General features: G+C 38.9%; 3 protein-coding genes across 3 annotated transcripts in view; 1 reads left to right on the forward strand and 2 right to left on the reverse strand.

Annotated features, from left to right (window-relative positions):
- Positions 1-9324: 9324 nt before the first annotated feature.
- Positions 9325-17089, reverse strand: LLPH (LLP homolog, long-term synaptic facilitation factor). Its single transcript, XM_004053518.5, has 3 exons — positions 16970-17089; positions 15162-15379; positions 9325-10291 (listed from the first exon to the last, which is right to left on the reverse strand). Exons 2-3 carry the CDS (start codon positions 15370-15372, stop codon positions 10113-10115), a joined length of 390 nt encoding a protein of 129 aa, XP_004053566.2. The 5' UTR covers positions 15373-15379; positions 16970-17089; the 3' UTR covers positions 9325-10112.
- Positions 17090-17178: 89 nt separating this feature from the next.
- IRAK3 (interleukin 1 receptor associated kinase 3) overlaps positions 17179-25522 on the forward strand; it is a 115620-nt gene continuing 107276 nt past the window's right edge. The window contains exon 1 of the mRNA XM_055356996.2: positions 17179-17240. The gene's annotated coding sequence lies outside the window, so the exon portion shown is untranslated. The remainder of the gene's footprint in view (positions 17241-25522) is intronic.
- TMBIM4 (transmembrane BAX inhibitor motif containing 4) overlaps positions 20964-25522 on the reverse strand; it is a 33829-nt gene continuing 29270 nt past the window's right edge. Inside the window, exons 6-7 of the mRNA XM_004053515.5 lie at positions 22752-22797; positions 20964-22194 (exon numbers count right to left, since the gene is read on the reverse strand). Coding sequence (XP_004053563.1) covers positions 21988-22194; positions 22752-22797 — 253 coding nt within the window. The 3' untranslated portion in view covers positions 20964-21987. The remainder of the gene's footprint in view (positions 22195-22751; positions 22798-25522) is intronic.

Raw genomic sequence — 25522 nt, forward strand, 5'->3', positions numbered from 1 at the left:
TGTTGCTATAACAGAATACCTGAGACTGGATAATTTATAAAGGAAAGTGATTTACTTAGCTCACAGTTCTGGAGGCTGGAAAGTCCAAGATCAGGTTAGCGCATCTGGTGAGGGCCTCTTGCTGCTCCATAGCATGGCAGAAAAGAGGACGGGCAAGTGAGCCTGTGTACAAAGAGGTGGGCTAGCTTTATAACAACCTGCTTTTGCAGTAACTAATCCAGTCTCAGGAGACAGAAAACTCACTCACTCGAGAATTAACTCAGCCCCTCAAGAACAGCATTAATCCGACTTAATGACCTAATCACCTTTTCAATGCCCCACATCCCAACACTAGCAAACTGGGGACAAAATTCCCAACACATGAATTCTGAGGGACTCACTCAAACCATAGCACCTACCCCTGTTGTAAAGCATTTTTTCAGTTCACATTGAATCCAGTTATTAGAAGATAAGGGTGAAAAGGAAGAGTAAGAAAAACATAATGAGTGGAAAGACTGAGGTGTATGGGAGGAATGAGTGGGAGGGAGATAGAGAGAAAATGCAACAAGAGTAGTGACTTGAGCCCAAGGAGGAAATTAGAGTTAATACTCACACGGAAGAGGCCAATGCAGAAAGAAAAAAAAAAAAAGAGGGAAATGAAGAGGAAGAAAGAGAAAAAGTGATAAAGAGAAACAGCACAGAAGCATGAAACCTGTTTCTATTATTGTCATTGGGCCACAAAGGAAAATGCTAGGGGTTATTTATAAACAAAAAGCACTTATAACTAAATTTGGTGGGTTTTTTTTTTTAATGTTTGACTTGCAGCCTTAAATCTTTTATTGTGCAATGGCTTCTGTCTGTAATTCCAGTAATTTAAGAGGCCATGGCAGGAGGATCACTGGAGCCCAGGCACCTTGGGCAACATCGCAAGACTCTGTCTCTACAAAAAAATGAAAAAAATTAGCCAGGTATGGTGTCATGCCCCTGTGGTCCCAGCTAGTCAGGAGGCTGAGGTGGGAGGATCACTTGAGCCTGGGAGGTCAAGACTGTAGAGGGCTGTGATTATGCCACTGCACTCCAGTCTGGGTGATGGAGTGAGCCCTTGTCTCAAAAAAATCAATCAAGATTTATTTTTTTAAAAAAATTTAAAAACCTATAAGAAAAACAGACTGAAAGAGAAAGGCTAAAAGTAAAGGAATCCAAAGAAAAGAATTTATAACAATTCCTGAAAGGAGAGCACCAAATGGGAGCAGGGGCAGGACACAGTGACAGGCAGGAGAAAACGAAAAGCAAAGGGTCATTTTTCCTGTCCTCTCAGTCTCTGCTTCCTGGAATTCCAGGTGCCAAGTCTGATCTGCAACCCCTAGAAATTTCCTGTTCAAAATGGCCAGTTGACACATGTCCAGCAATGGCTTGGCAGCCATCCCTCCTCAGCCCTCCACTCATCCCAAGCCCAAGCGGTCTCAGCCTACCACTCACTTGCCTTTCCAGAAATGGCTAAATGTCAAATCCCTCCCTGGCACTGTGAGTGTGTACACTGACAAGGGTGGAAAATTAAGCATAGATCCGTTTCCTCATCCATTGGTCACACCTTAGCATTTCCTTTCAAGTAAGAATTACATGGAAAGGACCTCCAGACCTAGGGATCCTGTAGCACTTTGGTTCTAATGACTAAAGCAGACTCTTCAGTTCTGACCTTGTAAACATCATAACCTGGGGTGTGGGTGTCAGAAAGGAGAAAAAAGGCCTCGGAGCCATTGGGCAGAATTACATTTAAGCCATCTCAATTAAATGGGCATTAATCTCTCTCCCTGCCCCTTCTATTTCTTTCTCGCATGCTCCATTTGTCCTCTAGAGACAACTCAAACGACCTCTTTTCAATCCATACCTGGCTTTAAATAACACTCACATTCAGGAAGCTCTTCTTTACATTTAACCCAAATCCTTTCTGCTAAGTTAAAACCTGTTTCCTCAGTGGAGATTTGGAACAGCTGGTTCCCATTCTCTTTATGGCAACTCTTCTTAAAGATTCATAGGCTTATAAAGGATGTCCATACCAACCCCACCTAAGGCATACAGCTCCCTTAAGCATTTTCTAATAATATTTTCCTATGCATTTATCAATAATCAATTGCCTAGTCTGTAGAGATCTGACTCATTGAGCAAATTTCTACAGCTCAAGGAAGACAATATCCAGTAACTCAAGGGGCAAAAGGGCATAAAGGCAATCACTTTTTACTTGAATTATTAAATACCTGCTTTTGTGAAGACACTGCTAATTTGAAGTTTGGGACAGAACAAAGACTAAAACTGAAGCAGAGTGTGTATGTCTAAGGAAGGAAGCATGTGGGAATGACCAATCCTTAGCCAACTGCCTACAGCTCTGCTCAAGAACATTATCTCTTTGTGAGAGCAAGGAGAGGCATTTTAGAATTTTAACAAATAGCACCCAATGCTGGTCTCTCAATAAGATTTGTAACTGTCTTCTCCTGATCACATATCTCAAACCATTTCTTCTCTAAAGCATTAAAAAAAATATATCCAGAATAATACAAAAGATGACTTTTAGGAGCAAACAACATATGTTCTTGAACATCTGTGCTTTTCCCATGCAATTTTTTTTTTCCATTATTGTCAAGAGAAAACTAGTTTAGTGGAAAGTTTCTCCACAGAGGCACAAGTCTGTAATACTCCCTGTTGATTACATATAAAAGACACAAAATATTAGTTTATTAAAAGCAGCTTCAACCACTGCTGTACAAAGCAGTTCTCTGATGGAACAGATTTATGAAGTAACAGCTGAAAGGTATGCAGATCACAAGATACATGACAAATGTACTTTATTACATGGATCAGAAATACCACATGTACTAACAGTTACTGTACAATGATACACAACACCCAACTAAGACTATTTAAAGGTTTTGCTGATATTGAAAACTATAAAGACACAATGTGAGAGTAAGAAAGTGTTTCATAAGATAGCATAATGCCAAGACAATTCATCGCTTTAGGATATTAAATACATTCCGCATATTAAAAACTTAATGTATTATAAAGCTATGCCATTCTTTAAATGAAAATTCGAAGGACTTAACTCCATTCATTTTTTTTTACAGGACTATTGCAGTACCATTCATTGTTTAAAGCAGATGTTTATAACATTTTTCCATACTTTAAAGTGGAACTTAATGGAATGAATACCAGACCTAACATTAACAAAATTAAAGAGATTTCATATTTTATTTCCACCAAAAAGATACTTAAGTCTACAGTTATGTAGTACCAAAAAACTATGTAGAGCAAAACAAGCATGATACATTTCAAACGTGACAATTTATTACGAGGCATTTTTTTTTTTTGGCTGAAAAGAACTTTAACAGCTTTCAACCCAAATTCCAAGAACAGTTGGCCCTCTGTATCTATGAATTCTGCATTTGGGGCTTCGTCCTGAGATAAAAAATATTCAAAAGAAAACTACAGTTGCATCTGTACTGAACATGTACTTTTTTTCTTATCATTATTCCCTAAATACAGTGTAACAACTATTTACATAGCATTTTCATTGTATTATAAGTAATCTAGAGATGATTTAAAGTACAGTCATGCATTGCATGATGACATTTCAGTCAATATAGGCAGTGGCCCCATAAGATTACAGTAGAGCTGAAACATTCCTATGGCCCAGTGACACTGTAGCCATCTTAACATCACAGTGCAATGCATTACTCACGTGTTTGTGGTGATGCTGGTGTAAACAAACCTACTGTGCTGTCAGTCATATAAAGGTATAGCACATACTATTATGTACAGTTCATAATACTTGATAATAATGACTACGGTTTATGGCTTTACTATACTTTTTATTTTAGAGTGTACTCCTTCTACTTAAAGAAAAAGTTGACTGTGAACAGCCTCAGGCAGGTCCTCCAGAAGGTATTGCACAAGAAGGTGTTGCTCTCATAGGAGATGGCAGCTCCATGCCTGTTATTGCCCCTGAAGGCCTTGCAGTGGGACAAGCTGTGGAGGTGGAAGACAGTGTAGATGGAGGCTAATGTGTTTGTGTCTCCGTTTTTAACAAAAAAACTTAAGAAGTAAAAAAAGAAATTAAAAAATTAAAAATTGTGGAAATAGAAAAAAGCTTATAAAAATATAAAATATTTGTGTACAGCTGTACAATGTATTTGTGTTTTAAGGTAAGTGTTATGACAAAAGGGTTATACAGTTTAAAAAATTAAAACGTTTATAAGGTAAAAAAGTTACAGGAAGCTAAAGTTAATTTATTATTGAAGAAAGTTTTTTATAAGTTTATGTAGCCTAAGTGCACAGTGTATATAAAGCCTACAGCAGGCCGAGTACAGTGGCTCACGCCTGTAATCACAGCACTTTGGGAGGCTGAGGCAGGTGATCACCTGAGGTCAGGAGTTCAAGGCCAGCCTGACCAACATGGAGAAACCTCATCTCTACTAAAAATACAAAATTAGCCGGGCGTGGTGGTGCATGCCTGTAATCCTAGCTAGTCGGGAGGTTGAGGCAGGAGAATTGCTTGAACCCAGGAGGTGGAGGTGGAGGTGAGCTGAAATTGCGCCATTGTACTCCAGCCTGGGCAACAAGAGTGAAACTCCGTCTCAAAAAAAAAAAAAAAAAAAAAAAAATCTACAGCAGTATACAGTCATGTCTGAGGCCTTCACATTCACTCGTGGCTTACTCACTGACTCACCCCAAGCACGAGTCCTCCAAGCACTATTCATAAGTGGTACAGATGTACCATTTTTTAATCTTTTACACTGTATTTTTACTGTACCTTTTCTATGTTTAGATACACAAATACTTCCCATTGTGATACAATTGCCTACAGTACTCAGTACAGTAACTTGCTTGACCAATTTGTAGCCTAGAAGCAATAGGCTATATCACATAGCCTAAGTGTAGTAGGCTATACCCTCTAGATTTGTGTAAGTACAGTCTATGACATTCACACAATGATTAACGATATTACCTAGTGACACACTTCTCAGAACACATCCCAGTCATTTAGTGACATATGACTATATATGGGAGGATGGGCATGGGTTATATGCAAATATTTCACCAGTTTATGTAAGCGATTCGAGCATCTGTGGATTTTGGTATCTGTGAAGATCCTGGCACCAATCCCCAATAGATTCTGAAGGATAACTGTACAATGTTTGAATCCATTTTGCTACATTCCAACCAAATGCCTGTCCACCTTAGACTGACACCTCAAGGCTCCCAAGGTGCCCATTTCAGCTCCCAAAATCTTGGTTAGAAGGTGCTTCCTTAAATCAAATAAAAGTCTGTCTCTCTGTAGCTTTCCATCATAGGTATTCATTCTATACTCTGGGACAGGCGGCTTGCTCACTACTTAGCAGTTGCATGACTTTGGGTAAATTTAGTTAACCTTTCAAACTGTTTTCTCATCTGAAAATAGGGATAATTAAAGTATTGATCCCACAGTGTTTTAAGGATTAAATAATATACGTAAAGCATTTAAGAGAGTACGCATTCTCTAAATGTTGGCTGTTGGGTTATTTTTACTGCTTGCCTACCAAATTAAGCTTATTTGGCAACACATTGTATTTTTTCCCCTGCTCTAAAATAACTGCAAAAGACTCTTGGCATTCAACTGCGGAAAATTTAGGGTTTTGTAAGCAGGCCCAAAAGTGGCCCTGGGCCTCCTGGCTACCTGACAGTCCTCTGGAAACAGCAGAGTGACCTTTGACCTGATGTAAGTATTTAACAGTCCCACCTCACCCCTAAACATTTCCTTGTAAAATTGGTATGTGTCTACTGCAACGGTGTTTTTATTAATACATGCAGGCAAATAGAGGGAAAAAGACATATATTTTGTGTCTAGCACAAATTTGAATCACTCTGCCAGATGGCATCAGAAGTTAGTCACTTAACTAGTAAGATTAGCCAACAGCTTAGCATCTGCATTTCTATTGTAGTATTTATAAATTTGGCAATGCCTTAGATTCCTCCCAATTTTATGTTGTGGTTAGCACTTCCCTAAATTACACATTGCTGCCCCTCACCATCACGACCAGTCCATTTCAGATACTTGATTCAAGTCATTTATAGCTATTTTTCTTCTCCAACTCTTAAGCCATATTCCAGAAACACGGATCCAAATTTTGAAAATATCTGAATTTCCTAATAAGCAAATATATACTGCTGCATCCTTATTTGATGTAGCATGTGAATTACATAGTGGGAAGAGGTATCTACACTAATGTGACAGTAGAAAACAGGATGTGGTCAAAACCACTACTTGATTCTACCTTAGAGCTTCAACTGCAGTTTGCATTTCTTCTCTGATTAGTACCTTGGGCAACTACTGATCATGGCCTACACCTTCCCCTTTTGGATTGGTCAGCCCATTCCTAATGAAGTGTCACCTGAGGAAATCCAGTCTGCCTTAGGCCTAGAGATTTGAGGAGGGTTCTGTACATCATTATTCTACTTAAACCTCCTCTTTATCTGATCCTGAGCCCACATTAACCCAATCTATCACAGGTTGACCCAAAAATAGGTATTCTATCCTAAAATCACCTTTCTCTCTTAGCAAGAGTTTGCACATCCTTGAGAGGCAGAATGGCATTGTAAGAGTATAGGCTCTAGAGCCACACTGCCTAAATTTGAATCCCAGATTTCAGTTTTAGTTGTATGGCCTGTGTGCCTCAGTTTCCCCATGTGTAAACAGAGATTACATTAGTACCAAACTCAGATAATATTAGTACCAAACTCATGAGATTGCTGGGCAGATTAAATGAGTTAATACTTGAAGCAGTTTTGATCATCTTTAAATTATATTTTGATTTCAGACTTAATTTCTTAAAACACAAAAAGTGTTACATTCAATTCCTAATGTGATTTAGCTCACTCAATCTAATTCCAAAATGATTTGGTGCTTAGCTTGAGCTCCATCTTGTGGCTTTACAGCAATTCTCTGGAAAATGTCAGTCAAAAAGATGACAAATTTCAAAAAAATAAGCTAATTATTTAAAAGATAAAAGGACTATGCTATACTTCTCGATTTGTAATCTTTAAAAATAAAGTGCCAAAGATGTGACCATACCCCTGCACTAATTTTGAAATGCTAGTCTAAATTTCCTGCCAATATTTGGAGGTGGGGAGAATCTTGCTGGCAGTGTTCAGGAACTCAGTGCCTTAGAGGGTACTGACAACACTGTGTCAGTAAACTTCTCTTCAGCAGTCGCCTTTCCAGAGGCCATGTGACACTTGAGAACACGATTCCCAAATATGTTTTTTGGTAACGGTGCTTTGATTTTTGATTTTGTTAACTTTCAAGTTAAATCCTGAATGGACAAACTTCATGACTGGACACAATGAAGTGAAAATCCTAACATCAGAGAGGCTCTGGATGAAAGCTCAAAGCTACTATCAACAGAATCAAATTAGAGGTTATCAGCCACAGAAAACATGAACATAACCCTGGCATTGGTCTCTACCTGACAATGCTGCCAAAATGTAAATAAGTGCCAACTATGTAATATCACGAATGTAGACTCTTTTTTTTTTTTTTTTGAGATGGAGTTTCGCTCTTCTTGCTCAGGCTGGAGTGCAATGGTGTGGTCTTGACTCACTGCAACCTCTGCCTCCCAGGTTCAAGCGATTCTCCTTCCTCAGCCTCCCAAGTAGCTGGGATTACAGGCACCTGCCGCCATGCCCAGCTAACTTTGTATTTTTAGTAGAGACAGGGTTTCACCATGTTGGTCAGGCTGGTCTCAAACTCCTGACCTCAGGTGATCCATCTGCCTCAGCCTCCCAAATTGTCAGAATTTGGTGCCTGGCCCCTTTTTCAAAAATCATAAAAAATGTCTACATTAGGCCGGGTGTGGTGGCTCACGCGTGTAATCCCACCACTTTGGGAGGCTGGGGCAGGTGGATTACTTGAGTCCAGGAGTTTGAGACCAGCCTGGGCAACATGGCGAAACCCTGTCTCTACAAAAATACAAAAATTAGCTGGGTGTGGTGGCACCCACCTGTAGTCCCAGCTACTGGGGAGGCTGAGGTGGGAGAATCGCTTCAGCCTGGGAGGTGGAGGTTGCAGCGGAGCCACACTTGTGCCAATCACTCCAGCCTGGGTGACAGAGTGAGACCCCATCTCAAAAAAAAAAAAAAAAAAAAAAAAAACGTAAATAATTCAGCTACTGTATTTAGGCTGATATTGTCAGTGGCTTAACTGGTTGTTTGCAATTTTTTTTATTTTATGAATAAAAATGTACATATTCACTTTTCCCTCACAAATGCTATTGTTATTCATACCTACACCAAAGGCAACAAAGATCATGAATGACATCTTTCAATTCATATCTTTCTTAGCTGTTAAGAAATTTTAAGCATTTAAAGTTATCTACCAACTTTTCAATAAACTATTGAGGAAAAATAAGAAAAGCCTACTATATTTACACAATTCCAAGAGTTCACTGGCATCAAATTTTATAAGCTTAAATTTTCTGAAACATTTGGGTCATGTCCTCTTTATTACAATACATGTCCATGTATTGTGCCCCAATTTAGCAGTGTGCCTGGCACAAAGTTTGTGACGTCATGACCAAGTGGCCTTATTCTATTTCACATTTTACTTGAGTTCTCCTGGGAAGTTAACATCTTCTTCTAAACAGATACACAGCTCTCAGCCCTATGAGAGCAGAAATCTTATCTTATTCAATCTGTCCCAAGCATCTGGAAAGTCCCTGACCCACATACTAGGCACTCAGTAAGTATTTGGTTGTTCCAGTTAACATATAAGATGGTTAATCTGATTATAGTGAAATTCAGAGGGAATGCTAAGTTTAGATTGCTTAACTAAAAGTAAAATAAAAATGAATTTAGCAAACTGTAGTAAGACAGATTTAACTAAAAATCATTTCTCAGAAAACTAGTTTCAAAGAGTAGAAGCTAAACAGGTTTCTTTGCTGCTGGAACCCTGTAGGACTATTCTAATCCTAAACTAAAACCTTTTGTAAATCTTCAAGTATGTAGCATTTCCCAAATAGATGTGAACACAATTTATTTTTTTTAACCAAGCATCCAGAGGAAACTGATACTGAAGAACACACTCTGGGGAATGCTGCATGATACTATATTAGACCACACAATATTAACACTAAAGAACATTAAATCAGTTTCCATGAAAAACCTGAAATGTTCTAATTTCCTAAAAAGCATACTGATTTGTATATGTTAATATTCTACCTAAAATTAAGACAAGAAAACATTTAATTGAAATCTGGTCTTCTCTAGGACTAAAAAACCTTAAGCATACATGAAAGAAAAAAAAATCAAACGAAGATCTACACACAAAATATCTTTTATTCTGTGGAATCAAAGCTCCACACAAGTACTTTATAAGATCCATTAATATTGTATTTTTTTTTTTTTTTTTTTTTTTGAGACAGAGTCCTACTCCATTGCCCAGGGTGGAGTGCAGTGGGGCAATCTCGGCTCACTGCAACCTCCATCTCCTGGGTTCAAGCAACTCTCCCGCCTCAGCGTCCCGAGTAGCTGGAACTACAGGTGCGCGCCCCCATGCCCGGCTAATTTTGTATTTTTAGTAGAGATGGGGTTTCACCGTATTAGCCAGGCTAGTCTTGAACTGACCTCGTGATCCACCTGCCTCGGCCTCCCAAAGTGCTGGGATTACAGGTGTGAGCCCCCATGCCCAGCCCTAATGTAGTATTTTTAAATGATATGATTATACAACAACTTTCTTTAAAATCTAAGTTCACAAAAATTTGTCAGTACATCATCTGTTTTATCTCTATTGACTATAATTACCAGTTGTAAGAACAATTCTAACCATATTAATACCTGACAGAACGTTGAGGCCTGATTATAACTGGATATTGGGTAGCATCCAATTAAAGTATCAGTAGAGCTTGGATGTATCAAAGAAAATATTTTATTCAAGTTCCCAAAACAAACTTGAGGAGTTATGCTGGGTTTGAATTGAAGAAAAAAGGCCAAGTTAAAATAGGAAAACAAATGGTTTTCATTTGGTGGCAGTTGAAATCAAAGTATACATGTGTATACATTCTAATCCGTCATCTATCCCATGTGGCATTTCCCAAGGTTTTAAGAGTCTACCAGGCCAAACCCTTTGCCACTTTCACTGCTTTTGCTTTGCTTTTCCCCTTTCTTTTCTCTCGCTTTGCCTTCAGCCTTTTTCTTTGCCTTTGGTTCATCCATATTGGGTACTGTCCATGCTGGTCTAGAAGAGTCTTTTTGTTTCTCTTAATATCAGTCTCCATTTTCACGTCATCTGCATAAAAAGATGGAAAAACTATTAACACCATGTATGAAAAAAAACCACCCTGTGAAAGCATATTAATGCACTGAGAACATCAGAACATTAGAACTGAAGGTAGACCGAAAATAGAGAAGAAAAAAACTTTCTAAAGAATGTTGGCATGACTGTCCTTCCTTAGAATAGTAATGTTAAATAGGAAACATTCAGGATGCATGGCTCTGAGTTAGTACATTAGTAGATATATGGTTCTGAGCACATGTGAGTTACAAGAACATTTCTCATATTAAGTGATTCCTTGAGTTCAGTAAGCATACCTACACTTCTAAGGGATACACCTTAGATGTAATGAACTGATTAGGAATGACTGGCCATTTCTTATGAACTTGAACTAAATTATAATGAACTGAGAACGAACTTCTAATGAACTCGATGGAGTAGTCAGCAGCAGGGTTGTAATGGCAGAGACAGGCACTCAACAGAGAAGACCTGGACACATCCTGGGGCTGGCATACTTTTCCTAGCTAGGTAACACCCAGAGATCCAGCTCTACTGATAGGAGACTTGGCAGGAAGCTCAGTGCCAACATGCTGTGGTACACCTATCACCTTCTCCACTGTGAAGGACATGCTCAGAGTCCCTCACTGGGACCTCCTTATCAGGATACACAAAGTCTTCTATTATCTCGACTACCTGGCATTATATTAGATATTCGCCATTGTTTCCACAGTATCTAGAATAGTGTCTGGTATATAACAGCCACTCAATAACTAGGTGTTGAATGATTATTTTAGGTGCTGTTCTAGTTTATGGGGATATAGTGGTCCATATGAACTCCTAGCCCTCACGGAGTTTACAGTGTTCTGTTGACGGGAGAATAACAAAGCAAACAGAAAGAAAACCTCAGCCAGGTATAGTATCTATAGGCATTTGTAGTCTCAGCTATTCGGGAGACTGGGGTGGGAGGATCATTTGAGGCCAGGAGTTCAAGGATGTTGTGGGCTTGGTCACGCCTGTGAACAGCCACTATACTCCAGCCTGGGCAACAAAGTGAGATCCTGTCTCCCTCCAAAAAAAAGAACTGGTAGGTGCTGGTAAGAACATGTTAAGATAATGAGGTTTTTAAGCATGGCAGTGATATAAACTGATATACCTTCTGAAAAGATCACACTGGTGGATATGTAGAAGATAAATGAGAAGGGAACAAGAGCAGAAGAGAGAAGTAAAAAGGCTCCTATAATAGTACAGGCAAGAGATGACGGTCTTCTGAATCAAGGTGAAAGCAGGAGAAAAATGGATACAGATTTCTAATGTATTTTTGGGACAATCAGTAAGACTTGCTAATGGTTTAGATGTGGGGAATAAAGGAAAGAGGAATCAAGGATGACTACTAGGTTTATGGCTTAAGAAATCAGGCAGGCAGTTGAAAGAGTAGAAATAAGGAAAAACATGAACTTGAGGGTAGAGATGAGAGCCAAATTGATAACACATAGATTACTAAATGGGGAGACTCCCTCAGTCTCAGTCCCACCACCCTTTAGCTCCTAAAACATCTAAGAATAAGGGCATCCAGAATTCCCCAGGCAGGACATAAGATAATTTCTCTCTGGGGATGATGAGGAAAAAAAAAGACTTAACAGATTCTGATATAGGAGATCTCCGAATAAAACCTCCTGGAGCCATTCCAAATCTTCTATACATCTAGCAGTTGACAGACCCTCTCCCACACCTTGTCTCCCTCCAGCTTCCAATCATCATTGTAGTGCCACACTTTTAAATACAAACAATGACCAATGATCACCAGACATTTGAGAAAAGCTTCTAATATGAAAGAAAGAGACAAAAGTAAAGGAATGGAAGGGCTTGGGAGGGAATTCCAAGAGGAAAGACAGATAATACATAAAAATTTCAAAAGCAAATTGTAATTAATACCCTTAGGAGAAGATATATGCCCATTTAGAACACAGAGTTGATGACTCAAGGGGCATTTACAAAACACAAAGAACACAAAGCTATGAAAAAGGAACAGTAGGCCGGGCGCAGTGGCTCACGCCTGTAATCCCAGCACTTTGGGAGGCCGAGGCGGGTGGATCACGAGGTCAGGAGATCGAGACCATCCTGGCTAACATGGTGAAACCCCGTCTCCACTAAAAATACAAAAAATTAGCCGGGAGTGATCGCAGGAGCCTGTAGTCCCAGCTACTCGGGAGGCCGAGGCAGGAGAATGGCGCGAACCCGGGAGGTGGAGCTTGCAGGGAGCCGAGATCACGCCACTGCACTCCAGCCTGGGCAACAGAGTGAGACTCCATCTCAAAAAAAAAAAGTAAAAAAAAAAAGAAAAACTTTTAGAAATTAAAAATATAAGAGAAAACCAAGTAATAAGAACCAGAATACAAGGTCAAGGAAATTAGAGGGTATAACAAAATAAATAGAAAACAGGAGAGAAAAGAAAACAGGATCAATCCAAAAGAATCAAGAGTGGATGTGGGCATCTGGTATCTAGAACATATAAAGAACTCTTAACAACCCGATAATAAAAAGACAAACAACGTAATTGAAAAACGAGGCAAAAGACTTGAGTAGACCTTTCTCCAAAAAGATAATACTTATTGGTCAATAAGCATACGAAAAAATGTTCAGCCGGGCGTGGTGGCTCACACCTGTAATCCCAGCACTTTGGGAGGCTGAGGCAGGTGGATCACTTGAGGTCAGGAGTTCAAGACCAGCCTGGCCAACATGGTGAAACCCCAACCCTACTAAAAATGCAAAATTCAGCTGGGCATGGTGGCACACACCTGTATTCCCAGCTACTTGGGAGTCTGAGGCAGGAGAATTGCTTGAACCTGGGAGGCAGAGGTTGTGTTGAGCCGAGATCATGCCACTGCACTCCAGCCCGGGCAACAGTGAGACTCCATCTCAAAAAAAAAAAAACAAAAAACAAACAAACAAAAAACAAAAAACACTTCATTCAATGTCATTAGTCATCAGGAAACTTCAAATCAAAATTACAATGAGAATATATTTCATACCCTTGAAGATGGCTATAATCCGAAAATGGAAAACAAGTATTAGTGAGGATGTGAAGAAACTCAAATACTCAAACACTGCAGGTGGGAATGTAAAATAGTGTGGCTGATGTGGAGAACATTAAAAAGAATTACCATATGACCCAGCAATTCCACTTATCAAACAAAACCTTGTGCACCTGAATGTTCACAGCAGCACTATTCACAACACCCATAAAGGGAAAGAAATCCAAATGCCCAGCAACTGTTGAATGGATATGAAACATGGTACATGCAATGGACTATTATTTAGCCTTAAAAAGAAAGGAAGTACTGATACATGCTACAATGTGCGTGACCTTCAAAAGCACCATGCTAAGGGAAATAAGCCAGGCACAAAGGTCTCATTATATATGATTCCATTTATAAGAAATATTCAAAACAGGTAAATTCACACATGAAAAGAGCATATTAGTGGTTGCCAGAGGCTGGAGGTAGGAGGAGGAGAGACAGACTCCTTAATGGGTATTAAGTTTCCTTTTAGGGTGAGGAAAGTGTTTTGGAACTAGAGGTGATGGTTGCACAACATGAATGTACTAAATACCACTGAACTGTACACTTTAAAATGGTTAATTTTATGTTATGTGGATTTTGCCTTAACAACAACAAAAAAGAACCAATAGGGAGGGGTGATGTGTGTGTGAGGAAATGAAAACAGCAAGTGAAGGCAAGTGTTTCAAAAAGTTTCAAGGACAGCTGAAATAAAGCAGCAGATTGAGAGAACTTGAGATCAAGGGAGAAATTTTTCTTTCTTTCTTTTGACTTTGAACATCCCAGAACACATCTATGCTGTTGGCAATGACCCAGTGGAGGAGACTGATAAGGCAGATGCATGAGTACAACCCCTGAGAATGTTAACGGTGGAGAGGATTCAGAACACAAGTGGAGAAACTGGCCTTGGAGAGAACATTAATAAAAAAGGGAAAACAGACTATACAACATTTGAATTCTTATAGACTTGGGTAGTGGAAAGATGGGATATTTCTTGGTTGGCCCCTTTTTCTCACAGAAGTTGAAGTAAAATGCTTTTTGTAATTTTTATTCATACGGAGTGGGAGAAGGATGAAATGGGAAGAAGAAAAAGTTAAAAACAGCCATTTTTAAAGGGAAAAAAAACCCCTAAGGTTGGGAGATTGAGAAATACCGCTCTTTTCCTTGGGCATAAGACATCAAATAAATGTATTTCTATTTTAAAGTCTGGGTATTGCGAATACTTAATTTAGTTTGCTGCCAAATTGGTGCATTAAATGTGCAAAAAGCAGCATTATATATATATCCTCCAACTTCATGATTAAGACACAAAGGTTCCTAGAATCTGTCAGAATGAAATAGTGAAACTCTGTGATTTTCAGGATAATAGTATAAGGGCATAGGACTCATAGAATGGGAATTAGATCTTACAAAGAGTAAAATGAAGACCTATGCTGCCTAGGCCCCGAGTGAACTGTGTACCCTTCCAACCAGAGTATGCCTAGATTTGTCTACTCCTGTAGAACTGTTTATTCCTGAGACATGGAGGCTATTGTGTAAGCACCAAAGACCCACTCTAAATAATCCAAAACATACGTATATACATGAACAGGCTTGACAGAATTTTTTTTGTTTTTAAATGAAGCGCAGAGGGGCTGGGCACTGTGGTTCATGCCTGTAACCCAGTGCTTTGGAAGGCTGAGGTGGGAAGAATCCGCTTCAGCTCAGGAATTCAAGGCTGCAGGAAGCTATAATCACACCACTGCACTCTAGCCTAGGTGACAGAGGGAGGAGACCCTGCCTCAAAAAAAAAAAAAAGAGAAAGAAAGAAAAAGGAGAAGCACACTCACCTTTTTCATCTTTTACCTCACATTGCATTTTCTCTTGGCAATGTTTGGGTTTGGGTACCACCACAGTTGCTATCTCTTGAACATCTTTCATTAAAACATCACCGTCTAGTTTGAGAATACTTTTAAGCCTGCTGGCCTCCTTTGGGGCATTCTTTTTTCTCTTTTCAGCACGCATCTTTCTTTTCCACTTACTCCGTAAGCTTTTAGCCATGTTTTACCTGAAGTTAACAAAAACACACATTCAAAAGCAAATCTTCAATATAAAAAAGAAAAAAGGCAAATCCTTAGAAAACCAGGCCAACAGGTATCTCTACAAAACAAGTGAAAAGTAAAACTCTTCAATCTGTTCACTTTTTAGGACTTAACATGCAACTTATATGAAGATCAACATGGTACATACAGTCACTAAATAACAAGATATCAAATCAAACTTGTGGTCATAAGCAAACTACAAATCAAACCAATTCTGAAAGCACCTTGCATTTCTTTTTTTTTTTTTTTTGAGACGGAGTCTTGTTCTGTGTCCCAGGCTGGAGTGCAGTGGCGCGATCTCGGCTCACTGCAACCTCCACCTCTCAGGTTCACGCCATTCTCCTGCCTCAGCCTCCCGAGCAGCTGGGACTACAGGCGCCCGCCACCACGCCCGGCTAATTTTTTGTATTTTTAGTAGAGACGGGTTTTCACCGTGTTAGCCAGGATAGTCTCGATCTCCTGACATTGTGATCCGCCCGCCTCGGCCTCCCAAAGTGCTGGGATTACAGGCTTGAGCCACCGCGCCCGGCTGAATTTCTTTACAAAATACAGAAATTTAATTTCCCCAGAATGCAAGAGCGTCACCACCTTACATTTATGCAACAGCTTACAAATTACAAATGATTTTTATAAACACTTCACCTCATCTTCATTATCCATCCTCTCAAGCCAACTTAACGACTGTAAACTTATCTATTCCTACTCTTGTTTTCTTTCCACTCAGTTCCGCCCTAAATCCTCCATAAGGTGCTCAGTGTGATCTTTTAAAAGAGCATTCACTGCCTTTCTTCGAGTTCTTTAAAGACCTCCTCCCTCATATATATTCAAGATCTACAAGGTCATTTGTGATCTGTCCCCTGCCTCCTTCAACTCTGTTTCATTTCATTCTCCATCCCCATCCCCGCAGGCACCAACTACGTCTGTAAAGAGTCCAAACTATCTCTACGTCAGTGCCTTCATATTTGCTGTCCCTATGCCTGGCAACTGCTCTTCTCAAGGCTTGCTCCTTCATTCGATACCTCAGAAAGTACTCCTCTGACCTCCGTAAGCTCCCTTCCCTGCTTATTAAGTGTTACAGCCTGAAACCATTGTTTTCTGTCACGCCCCCCGACCCTCTCCCCAGACTGTAGACTCCACGAAGGTAGAGGGAAAGGTCTTGTTCACTGCTGAATCGCCCAGTGCACAGAATTTTGCATACTTGTTGAACGAACCACTAACATTTTTTGAACGCCGGCAATCACAAAGTCATTCCGCTCCCTTGTCTACATAACCCTTGCGAGGGGCTAGGAAAGCGGGCGGCAAACAACCTTGAGGGCCGAAGTTAACTTCAGCGGGAGTGAACGACAGGGGTGGGCTCCACTTTACCCAGTGCACTCGGAAGCCGGAGGGCCCCCACCAAGAAGAGCACGGGGAACCCTCGCCCTCAACAAGGCCTGCATCTCCGGACTGGAGCTCAAGTATAGCCCAGCGAGTGTCAAGAAACGAAATTCTCCAAGGGTGGCGGAATCAAGCCCCAAGTCCCATGTCTCACTGGACCGGTGAGGAACCGAACTCACCTGAGAAACGAACACACACACCTCAGGCTCACGCCGACCGGAAGTCTTTGCACTTCCGTCTTCCGGGCGGAGGCCACCCGGGGCGGACGCATTGCACGCCGGGAGACAAAATGTCTCAAGAAGCCTTGAGAGGCGGGATTTTGGAACCCGGGCGCTGACGAGCTTCCGCCATTGGTGTGATCGCGGACCTAGAAACTTGGTCCGTCCCATACAGGTGTAGAAGTCGGATTTGGAGAATGCTGACGGGTGTCCGGTCAAGGTTAGGCCCCAGGTAGGTCCGCTTTCCGGACGTGGGCAGGGTAGCCCCGAGACTAACCTATGGAGTGAACCTGGCCAGGGGACCCTACTTGTCAGATAGGGAGCTCCGAGCCGACCTTTAGATCTGACCTCAGCGTTTACATGATACTCATGTATTTCCTTAGATCAAGTCAGCCTAGATCAGGTGTTCTTCCAGAGGCCGTATTGAGATCATTTTTATTTGCAGCCTGTGCATTTTCTCATCTCGGGTGATGGCCTCACAGATGTACACATATGTAAAACCGTATCAAACTGCACACTTTAAATATGTGCGACTTATTGCATGTCAGTTATACTCAAAGCGGTTACCAGAAACAGAAAACAAGCTTTTCCTACCCCAGAGAAGAATTTAAAGGGTAAAATGATCAAAGGATTTCAGTTCTATCAATGTTTATCTGTCTGATCACTTACATATCATACACAATGCTAAGCCTAGGACGATTGTCTTAGCTCACGAATAACACTTACTGTACAACTATTTCTACTGGCATAGGCTTTGGAACCATATAGGTCTGTGTTGTATTCTTGCTTCCAACACTTGTGAACGATATGGGTGAGTAATTAATGTCATAAGGGCCTGAATTTCCTTGTCCCTAAAGTGAACATAATACAACCTAATTGATGCTGTAAGAGTTCAGCAAATGGTACCCTTTTTACATTATAGTTTCAAAAGTATAGCTACACAGTACTATTTGTAAGCAATGTTTCTAGAGATTTATGACATATACCCAAAAAACATGTCTTTAATGATGGCCTGGTAAACTCCTGCTGGTTGCCAGAAAAAGGGGTTCTGAGGCAATCTATGGGTACCTTTTTTCTTTAAATTTGTGTCCTTTATGAAACCATGCATAGTATGGAAATTACTGAATTCAGAATATAGCAAGGTTAAAGAGGCTGAAAAAAACCTAGAACATTTGATATAAAAAAAAGGAAGCATGCCTAAGAAACCTGGTTTATTTAAATGAGATTTCGTTCTTATAAAGCAAGTGAATTTCTGTTTTACAAGTTAACCATATACTGTACCTCATCTTTCAAATGAGAAGTTAGCTACCTCACCCAAAAATATAAGTGCACATTGCATTTTAGAGAAAACATATATTCTGATAGTCCATATTTACTGTATCTTGTTTAACATACCAGGACAAGACTTTTGAATAGGCACTTGGCACCAGAAAAAATAATTTACCTATTATGAAAATGTCATGTTGTTAAAATACCATGCCATGATTTAGCAGTACAAGTGCTTTAAACAGCTGAGTAAAACACCCTTTTACTCCTTTTTACTTATGTCCCCTCACCAGTTATATAAAAGCAGTTCTAGAAGAGTTAAGTGGCCTTAGTATATTTAAAAGTCTAATTCATTCCTTCATTCATGCCTTTGAATATGCACTCTATTATAGGCACTATGCTGAATTTGCAAAGATGAAGGAAACTAAACTACTGTTTTTGGGAAACTTTATCTCCTAATGGACAAACAAGGCTTAAGGGTCCAACTAAACATTGCAGTGGCTCATCACAGAGCTGGAAGGAGCCTATATATAGAACTAGAGGCACAGTGGGTGGCCCTGAATATCTTACAGGAAGCAGACTGATTTTCTCATCCAAAAGGCATGCTACATGATGCAGAACAGTCAGTGGGGCCCCTGCAGTCAGGCCTCTCCCATGGAATCCCTGATCTGCACAATCACTTAGTAAGGAACAGGAAGACTTCTGGGATTCAGATAGTGACCCCATGTTGCCCATTCCCTAGATAATGGGGACTTCAAGACAAAGCTCTAGAAAAATGAAAGGAAAAAGCAAAAAGTATCTAAGTCCTTAGCTGCTCCAAAAAAAGGCCTGCAGCTGCAGGCTGTTGACAACTAATCCCTGGAAATGCATCAAGTAGACTGAAGCTAGGTCTGAGAAGAAATCAAGGCAGGTGTATACGGCCTACTGCATCTCTTTTCCCAAATTACGTTCAAGAAATACAGAAGTTCTCAGATATTGCTCTTTCCTCATTTTCCTCCTACCTCTTAGCTGTTCTTCCTTTGGCCCTTGCACACTGAGTTGCCTGTTGCTCTGTCCAAGTCCTGCTAATTCCATGTTCTTTTTTTTTTGAGACGGAGTCTCACTTCGTCACCAGGCTGGAGTGCAGTGGCACGATCCTGGCTCACTGCAACCTCTGCCTCCTGGATTCAAGTGATTCTTCTGGCTCAGCCTCCTGAGTAGCTGGGATTACAGGCGTGCGCCAACACGCCCAGCTAATTTTGTATATTTAGTAGAGACGGGGTTTCACCGTGTTAGCCAGGCTGATCTCGAACTCCCAACCTCAGGTGATCTGCCCGCCTCGGTCTCCCAAAGTGCTGGGATTGCAGGTATGAGCCACCATGCCCAGCCCTAATTCCACTTTCTATTAATATTTCTGAAGTCTGTGTATTTTCACCTTTACTTAATGCAATGCTTTAAAATGGTCGAGGTATATTCCCTACCTAGAAGAACTCATACCTATACACAGTGGGACACATACACGGACTTACATACCACATAAAATTCATTGACAGAACACAGGAATAAACCAATGGTTGATTTATAAAATGTAATATTTTGTACCAAAGGTTTTCAAACTTCTTGGTCTTGGGATTCCTTTACACGCTTATTATATTGATCATATCAGAAATTAAAACATTTTTTTTGGAAAATTTAAGTCATTTAGAAAGGATAAACTTATTACATGTTAACATTTTTATGGAAAATAACTATATTTTCTAAATAAAAATAATTTAGTGAAAAGAATGGCATTGTTTTACATTTTAAAAATGTCAGATCTACTTTTGCTTATACAGAATCTTTAGTCACAAATCAGTCCATTCCACCTTTGAACTGAAAATGGTATTAATACCATCAGCTGACATTAATTAAGCACTTAGTTTATTTATCTATCTCATTTAATCCTTATAACAGCCCAATAAGCTAGACATCATTATTCCCATTATGAAGATGAGGCAAAAGACCTAAGGAAGGATAAATAATTCGCCAAATGTCACTTAAGCACCTGGTTGGACTGCAAGGATTCTAATCTAGATGCTCTTACCCACCATGCTATGTTAAACTTGATTGCACTGCATCATGCACTTGATAATTCAACAGTTAATGATAATAAAGTCAAATTTACATCTACAAATCATGCAAGCTTAAATTGATACTACAAGTTTATTTCAACTTAATAGCTGGGAAATACTTAGGGGGTGTTATGGGCTGAGTTGTAGTCCCCCCAAAATTCACATGAAGAAATCCTAATCCCAGCACTTCAGAATGTGACTGTATTTGGAGATAGGTTTTGAAAGAGATAATTAAGGAGAAATGAGGTCCTCAGTGTGGGCCCTAATCCAGTATGACTGGTGTCCTCATAAGAAGAAGAAATTTGGGCACAGACAAGTACAGAGGGAAGGCCATTTAAAGACACAGGGAGAAGACGGCCATCTACAAATCAAAGAGAAAGGCCTCAAAGGAAACCAACCCTGCTAACACCTTGATCTTGGACTTTTAGCCTCCAGAACTGTGGGAAAACAAATTTCTTGTTGAAGCCACCCAAGCTGTAGAACTTTGTTATGGCAGCCTAACAAACTAGTACAGTGAGGGAATTTGACAAAATTTCACTGGTTACTGGTACACTGACCTAACATGCTGTGTGGACCAACACAAATGAAACCATAAGACAATATTTCCCAAATATTTTAATTTTGAAATAGATATACTTAATGGCTGATGACCCAGTATCTTTGGTGTCCTCTAAGCACATTAGCATTCTATAATTTCAAATGAAATCTATACTTTAAAAACAATTAATGTCAAATTTTGTCATAATATCTGACTTTCAGGCAGACTTTTAATGTTAGTACAATTTAAAATAAAAAGTCATTAACATTTTAATGTAATACTGAATAATTCTCTGTGGAATTTATCTTTTACATTTTTTTCCTTTTAAGCAAAAAGAGATTTACAGTTTATAATGGTAAAGACTCTACTACTTCAGAATCAAAGCCAAATCAATATTACTTAATAATTCAGGGAAAATTTAGATAAAATCACTAGACAACGGTAAACTGATATTCTTATCTACTCATAAAATTATTTTTGAATTGCAAACAAACCGCTATGCGTGGCTAATTTAGGAAGAAAAACTTTTTTTTTTTTTTTGAGACTGAGTCTCGCTCTATCACCAGGCTGGAATGCAGTGGCGTGATCTTGGCTCAATGCAGCCTCCACCTCCCAGGTTCAAGCGATTCTCTGGCCTCAGCCTCTTGACTAGCTGGGACTACAGGCGTGTGCCACCACATCCAACTAATTTTTGTATTTTTAGTAGAGACGGGGTTTCACCATGTTGGCCAGGATGGTCTCGACCTCTTGACCTTGTGATCCACCTGCCTCAGTCTCCCAAAGTGGTGGGATTACAGGCGTGAGCCACTGTGCCCAGCCAGAAAAGCATTTTTAATAGAATTTTGATAGCTCTTAACTGAGATCCTAAATCAAGTATTTAGAAATGAGGTATCATAAAGAATAGTAAGATTTTAAAGCTCTCAAAATTACATATGATACAAATAAAGATTGTAACAGTATTTAATCATTGTTTCAAACTTTATTACTTAATGAAACAGTTTCTATATACTGCTTCCAATTACTTTAATCCTTTTTTCTCGTTAAATTTTTTTTGCTGTTCTTCAGTTGAGCTGAGATACTTTTAATTACTTTTTATTAACTGCTTCCAGAAACCGTAACAGGTGCAGGAATAGATTGATGATATCCAAGTAGAGGCTGATGGCAGCTAATACGTACTCTTCAGGTGACAGTTTATGCATCAGTGAGTGTGTGTCATAGATGATGAATCCACAGAAAAGAAGGGCTCCTGCAGCGGCTAAGACCAACTCCATTATCTCACTATAAAAAAATAACTACAGGGAAGAGATTAAAGAAATATGTTTATATTTGAGAACAGTATTAACAGAACTTAACTTACTTCCTCTGATGATTTACTGCTACATTACACATTTGACAATGGTGTACAACTTTGAATACAAATGTTAAAAGCAGAAAAAGGCAAGGCAGGTCCAAACTTGCCTCTGTTGGATGGAAGGATGAATGAGTGGTTATATTCCATTAAACTAAATTACCCACTTTGAAAAACAGCATTCCACATATAAATTCTTTAAAAATATATTTCGTTTTTCACAATTAAATGTGCCACTGGAGCTTGGCAGTTGTAAGCAAGGGCCTCTTTCTATGTAATTTAATTCATTTATTCATTCATCTTTTTTTCAGTCAATAATAAGGACCAACACAAGACCCTGATTTTCTAAAGGGATAATTCTATAATCATTCTATATACAAATGTTCTGGATAATTATAACTAAGTGTCCTATCATAAGAGTATCTCTTATAGCTTTTTGAGGTTATTTATATAGACACAGCCAGAATTATATTTCAAATTAACCATTATAACATAACTTACCTTCAAGAATCCTGACAGGCACAATATCCACAAAAGAGCAAACAGCCTATAAAAATACAATTTTAGTAATTTGCAATATTGTTCCTTACAAAAAAACTTTGTAAACCCATTCAACACTTTCTGAAAAAAACATCCATCTGGATTTTTTGCTGAAGAATAACTAAAATGTAAGAATTTGTAAACATACAATGAATATAATGCCCATCTTGGATCTTTTTTTTAAAGAAATTGAAAGAACAGCTATTTATTCAACATTTGTCTTTATGGTATACAAACCTAGTTAACAGTATAATTTGTGAAGTTTTGGAACATAAAATACAGATAAAAGCAGAAATATCATTACAAGTATTTTAATTCAGAGATCTATAAAAACTTTTAGAAAATATATAAACAAATGAAATAGGATTGCACTTTTAAACCAAGTAATAAGTTATTCTGTGAACATGTCTATCGAAGTTCACAATGTACTTTCCATTTTATTCTTATGTATTATGGAACTTAATTGATGGACACATCTGACACTGCTATAATTTTATGAGTTACAATTCAATTGTTATATATAGAGAGTATAAATTATATGAGAAAGGACATCTAAGAAGTCAGTCTTTTGTTATAAAATATGGGATTTATCAGCTGCTTCAGGGCACAGGGAATTACAGAGGCCAAATTTATCCTCCTTCCTTAAATAAAACCAGACCAAATATATGAAACAACAGTTCTTGGACACTGGACAGCAAACAGCACAGGACAGGGATTCCTGAGATAAAGGATACAAAGAAAGTGAAGTCTATATTTGCCCCAGCTACAGAGGGTTTCCAGGCCAGCATGTAGGGATAAGAACCCATACAGTCACTTGCGGTCTCCTTGAGTTGAATAGACAAGAATTCAGAGGTCAGGGAAGCCAAGGTAGCTAGAATTTGCAGGGCAGATTATCAGAAAGAAGAGAACTATCTACCAAAAGTGAGCACTCTGGTGTATGCACAGGATTCCCCTAGAGTCTGTAGCTACATTCTGATTAATACATGCATGTTAAGGAGGTGACCAAGGCTGGAGAAAGAACCACAATAGAGAAGCAGGCAGAACAATCCTCAGAGTTCACACAGGACTGGGAATAGTTTGCATTCACACAAGCTGGAGTAGAAAGACCTCGTAAGACATGCACTGAGTAGTATGCTGAAGGGTACTGTCTCAGCAGTACCCTTAGGGCCAAATGAGCCCCTAAGCTAAAAGCTGTTCTGGACCTGCCTAACAGAGCCTCAAAAGGTTTACTTTCCAAGGAACTTAACTGCATCCTAGGAGAACAATGCCAAATACATTTAAAGTTAATACAACAAAATTCAGCACCCAACCATGTAAAATTTATAATGACCAGCATCCAATAAAAATTTATAAAGGCATGCAAAAGAATGAAGGAAATATGACCCATAACAAGGAGAAGAAACAATCAATAGAAACAAATCCAGAAATGACACAATGATAGAATGCGTAGACAATGACATTAAAAATATACTCCCTAGTTCAAGATCCAGGAAAGAATGATCATGAGGAGGAGAGAAATGGAAGATACTATTTTTTTTCAAAAGACACAAATTGAACTGAACTTTAATTGATTAAAAATACAATATATGAAACACAAATATTCTGATTGGAATTAATAGCAGATTAGACACTGAAGAAGATTACTAAATTTGAAAACAGCAATAGAAACTAACCAAAATGAATCGCAGAGAGAAAAAGACAAAGAAAAACAAACAAACAAAAAAAAAGAACAGTGAATTAGGGGACAACATCTAGAAGTCTAACACAGATGTAACTGGAGTCTCAAACAAAGGAGAAAGAAGGGGAGACAGATAAATGTTTGAAGAAATAATGGCCAAAAATTTCCCAGATTTGAGCTGTGCACAGTGGTGTGTGCCTGTAATCCCAGCTACTCAGGAGGTGGAGGGATCACTTGAACCCAGGAGTTCGAGTCCAGCCTAGGCAACACAGCAAGACCCCATCTCTTAAACAATTTTTTTTTCCAAATTTGAGGAAAACTTTACATTGTCAGATCCAAGAAACAGAAGAAAAGTGGAGGGGGAGGGAACCACACCAAGGAATATTGTAATCAAATTACTGCAAACCAGTGATAAAGAAAAAATGGTAAAAGTAGCTCTGTATGTGTGGAGGAAACATATACAGAGGAATAAATATAAGAAAAATGGTAGACTTCTTGTCAGAAACTACATAAGTCAGAGGACAGTGGAATGACATCTTTAAAATACTGAAAGCAAGAAAAAAAAACCCAAAACCTAGAATCTTACACCCAACAAAAATAACTTTCAAAAATAAAGACAAAGGTTTTTTTCAGACACAAAAGATGACCAACAGACAATAAGAAATATTAAAAAGAAGTCCCTTAGTCAAATGATATTAGGTGGAAATTTAGATTTACATGAAGAGATGAAGAAGAGTAGAAATGGCAAATACATTGGTGAACATAAAAGGACTTCTATTTTTAAAATCCCTTTAAAAGATAATATAATTTTTAGTGCAAAAATAATAATGTATTATGGAGTTTATAACATGTAGAACTAAAAGTTACGGCAACAATGGCACAAAGGTAGGGAAAAGGAGATACAAGTATACATGAAATGGTATATTATTTGAGGATAGACTAATAATTTAAAGTCATATATTATAAAACCTAGAGCAACCTCTAATTAAAAGAACTATAGCTAATAAGCCAATAAAGAAGATAAACACAACCATCTTAATAATCACAGTAAATG

This window comes from Gorilla gorilla, chromosome 10 (genome assembly GCF_029281585.2).
Source record: "Gorilla gorilla gorilla isolate KB3781 chromosome 10, NHGRI_mGorGor1-v2.1_pri, whole genome shotgun sequence".
Taxonomy (NCBI): domain Eukaryota; kingdom Metazoa; phylum Chordata; class Mammalia; order Primates; family Hominidae; genus Gorilla; species Gorilla gorilla.

Coding starts and splice junctions, on each gene's coding strand:
- LLPH (XM_004053518.5), bottom strand. CDS start 15,372: ATGGCTAAAAGCTTACGGAGTAAGTGGAAAAGAAAGATGCGTGCTGAA. Junction 10,292..15,161: donor TGAGGTAAAAGATGAAAAAG/GTGAGTGTGCTT, acceptor CTTTTTATGCAG/ATGACGTGAAAATGGAGACT.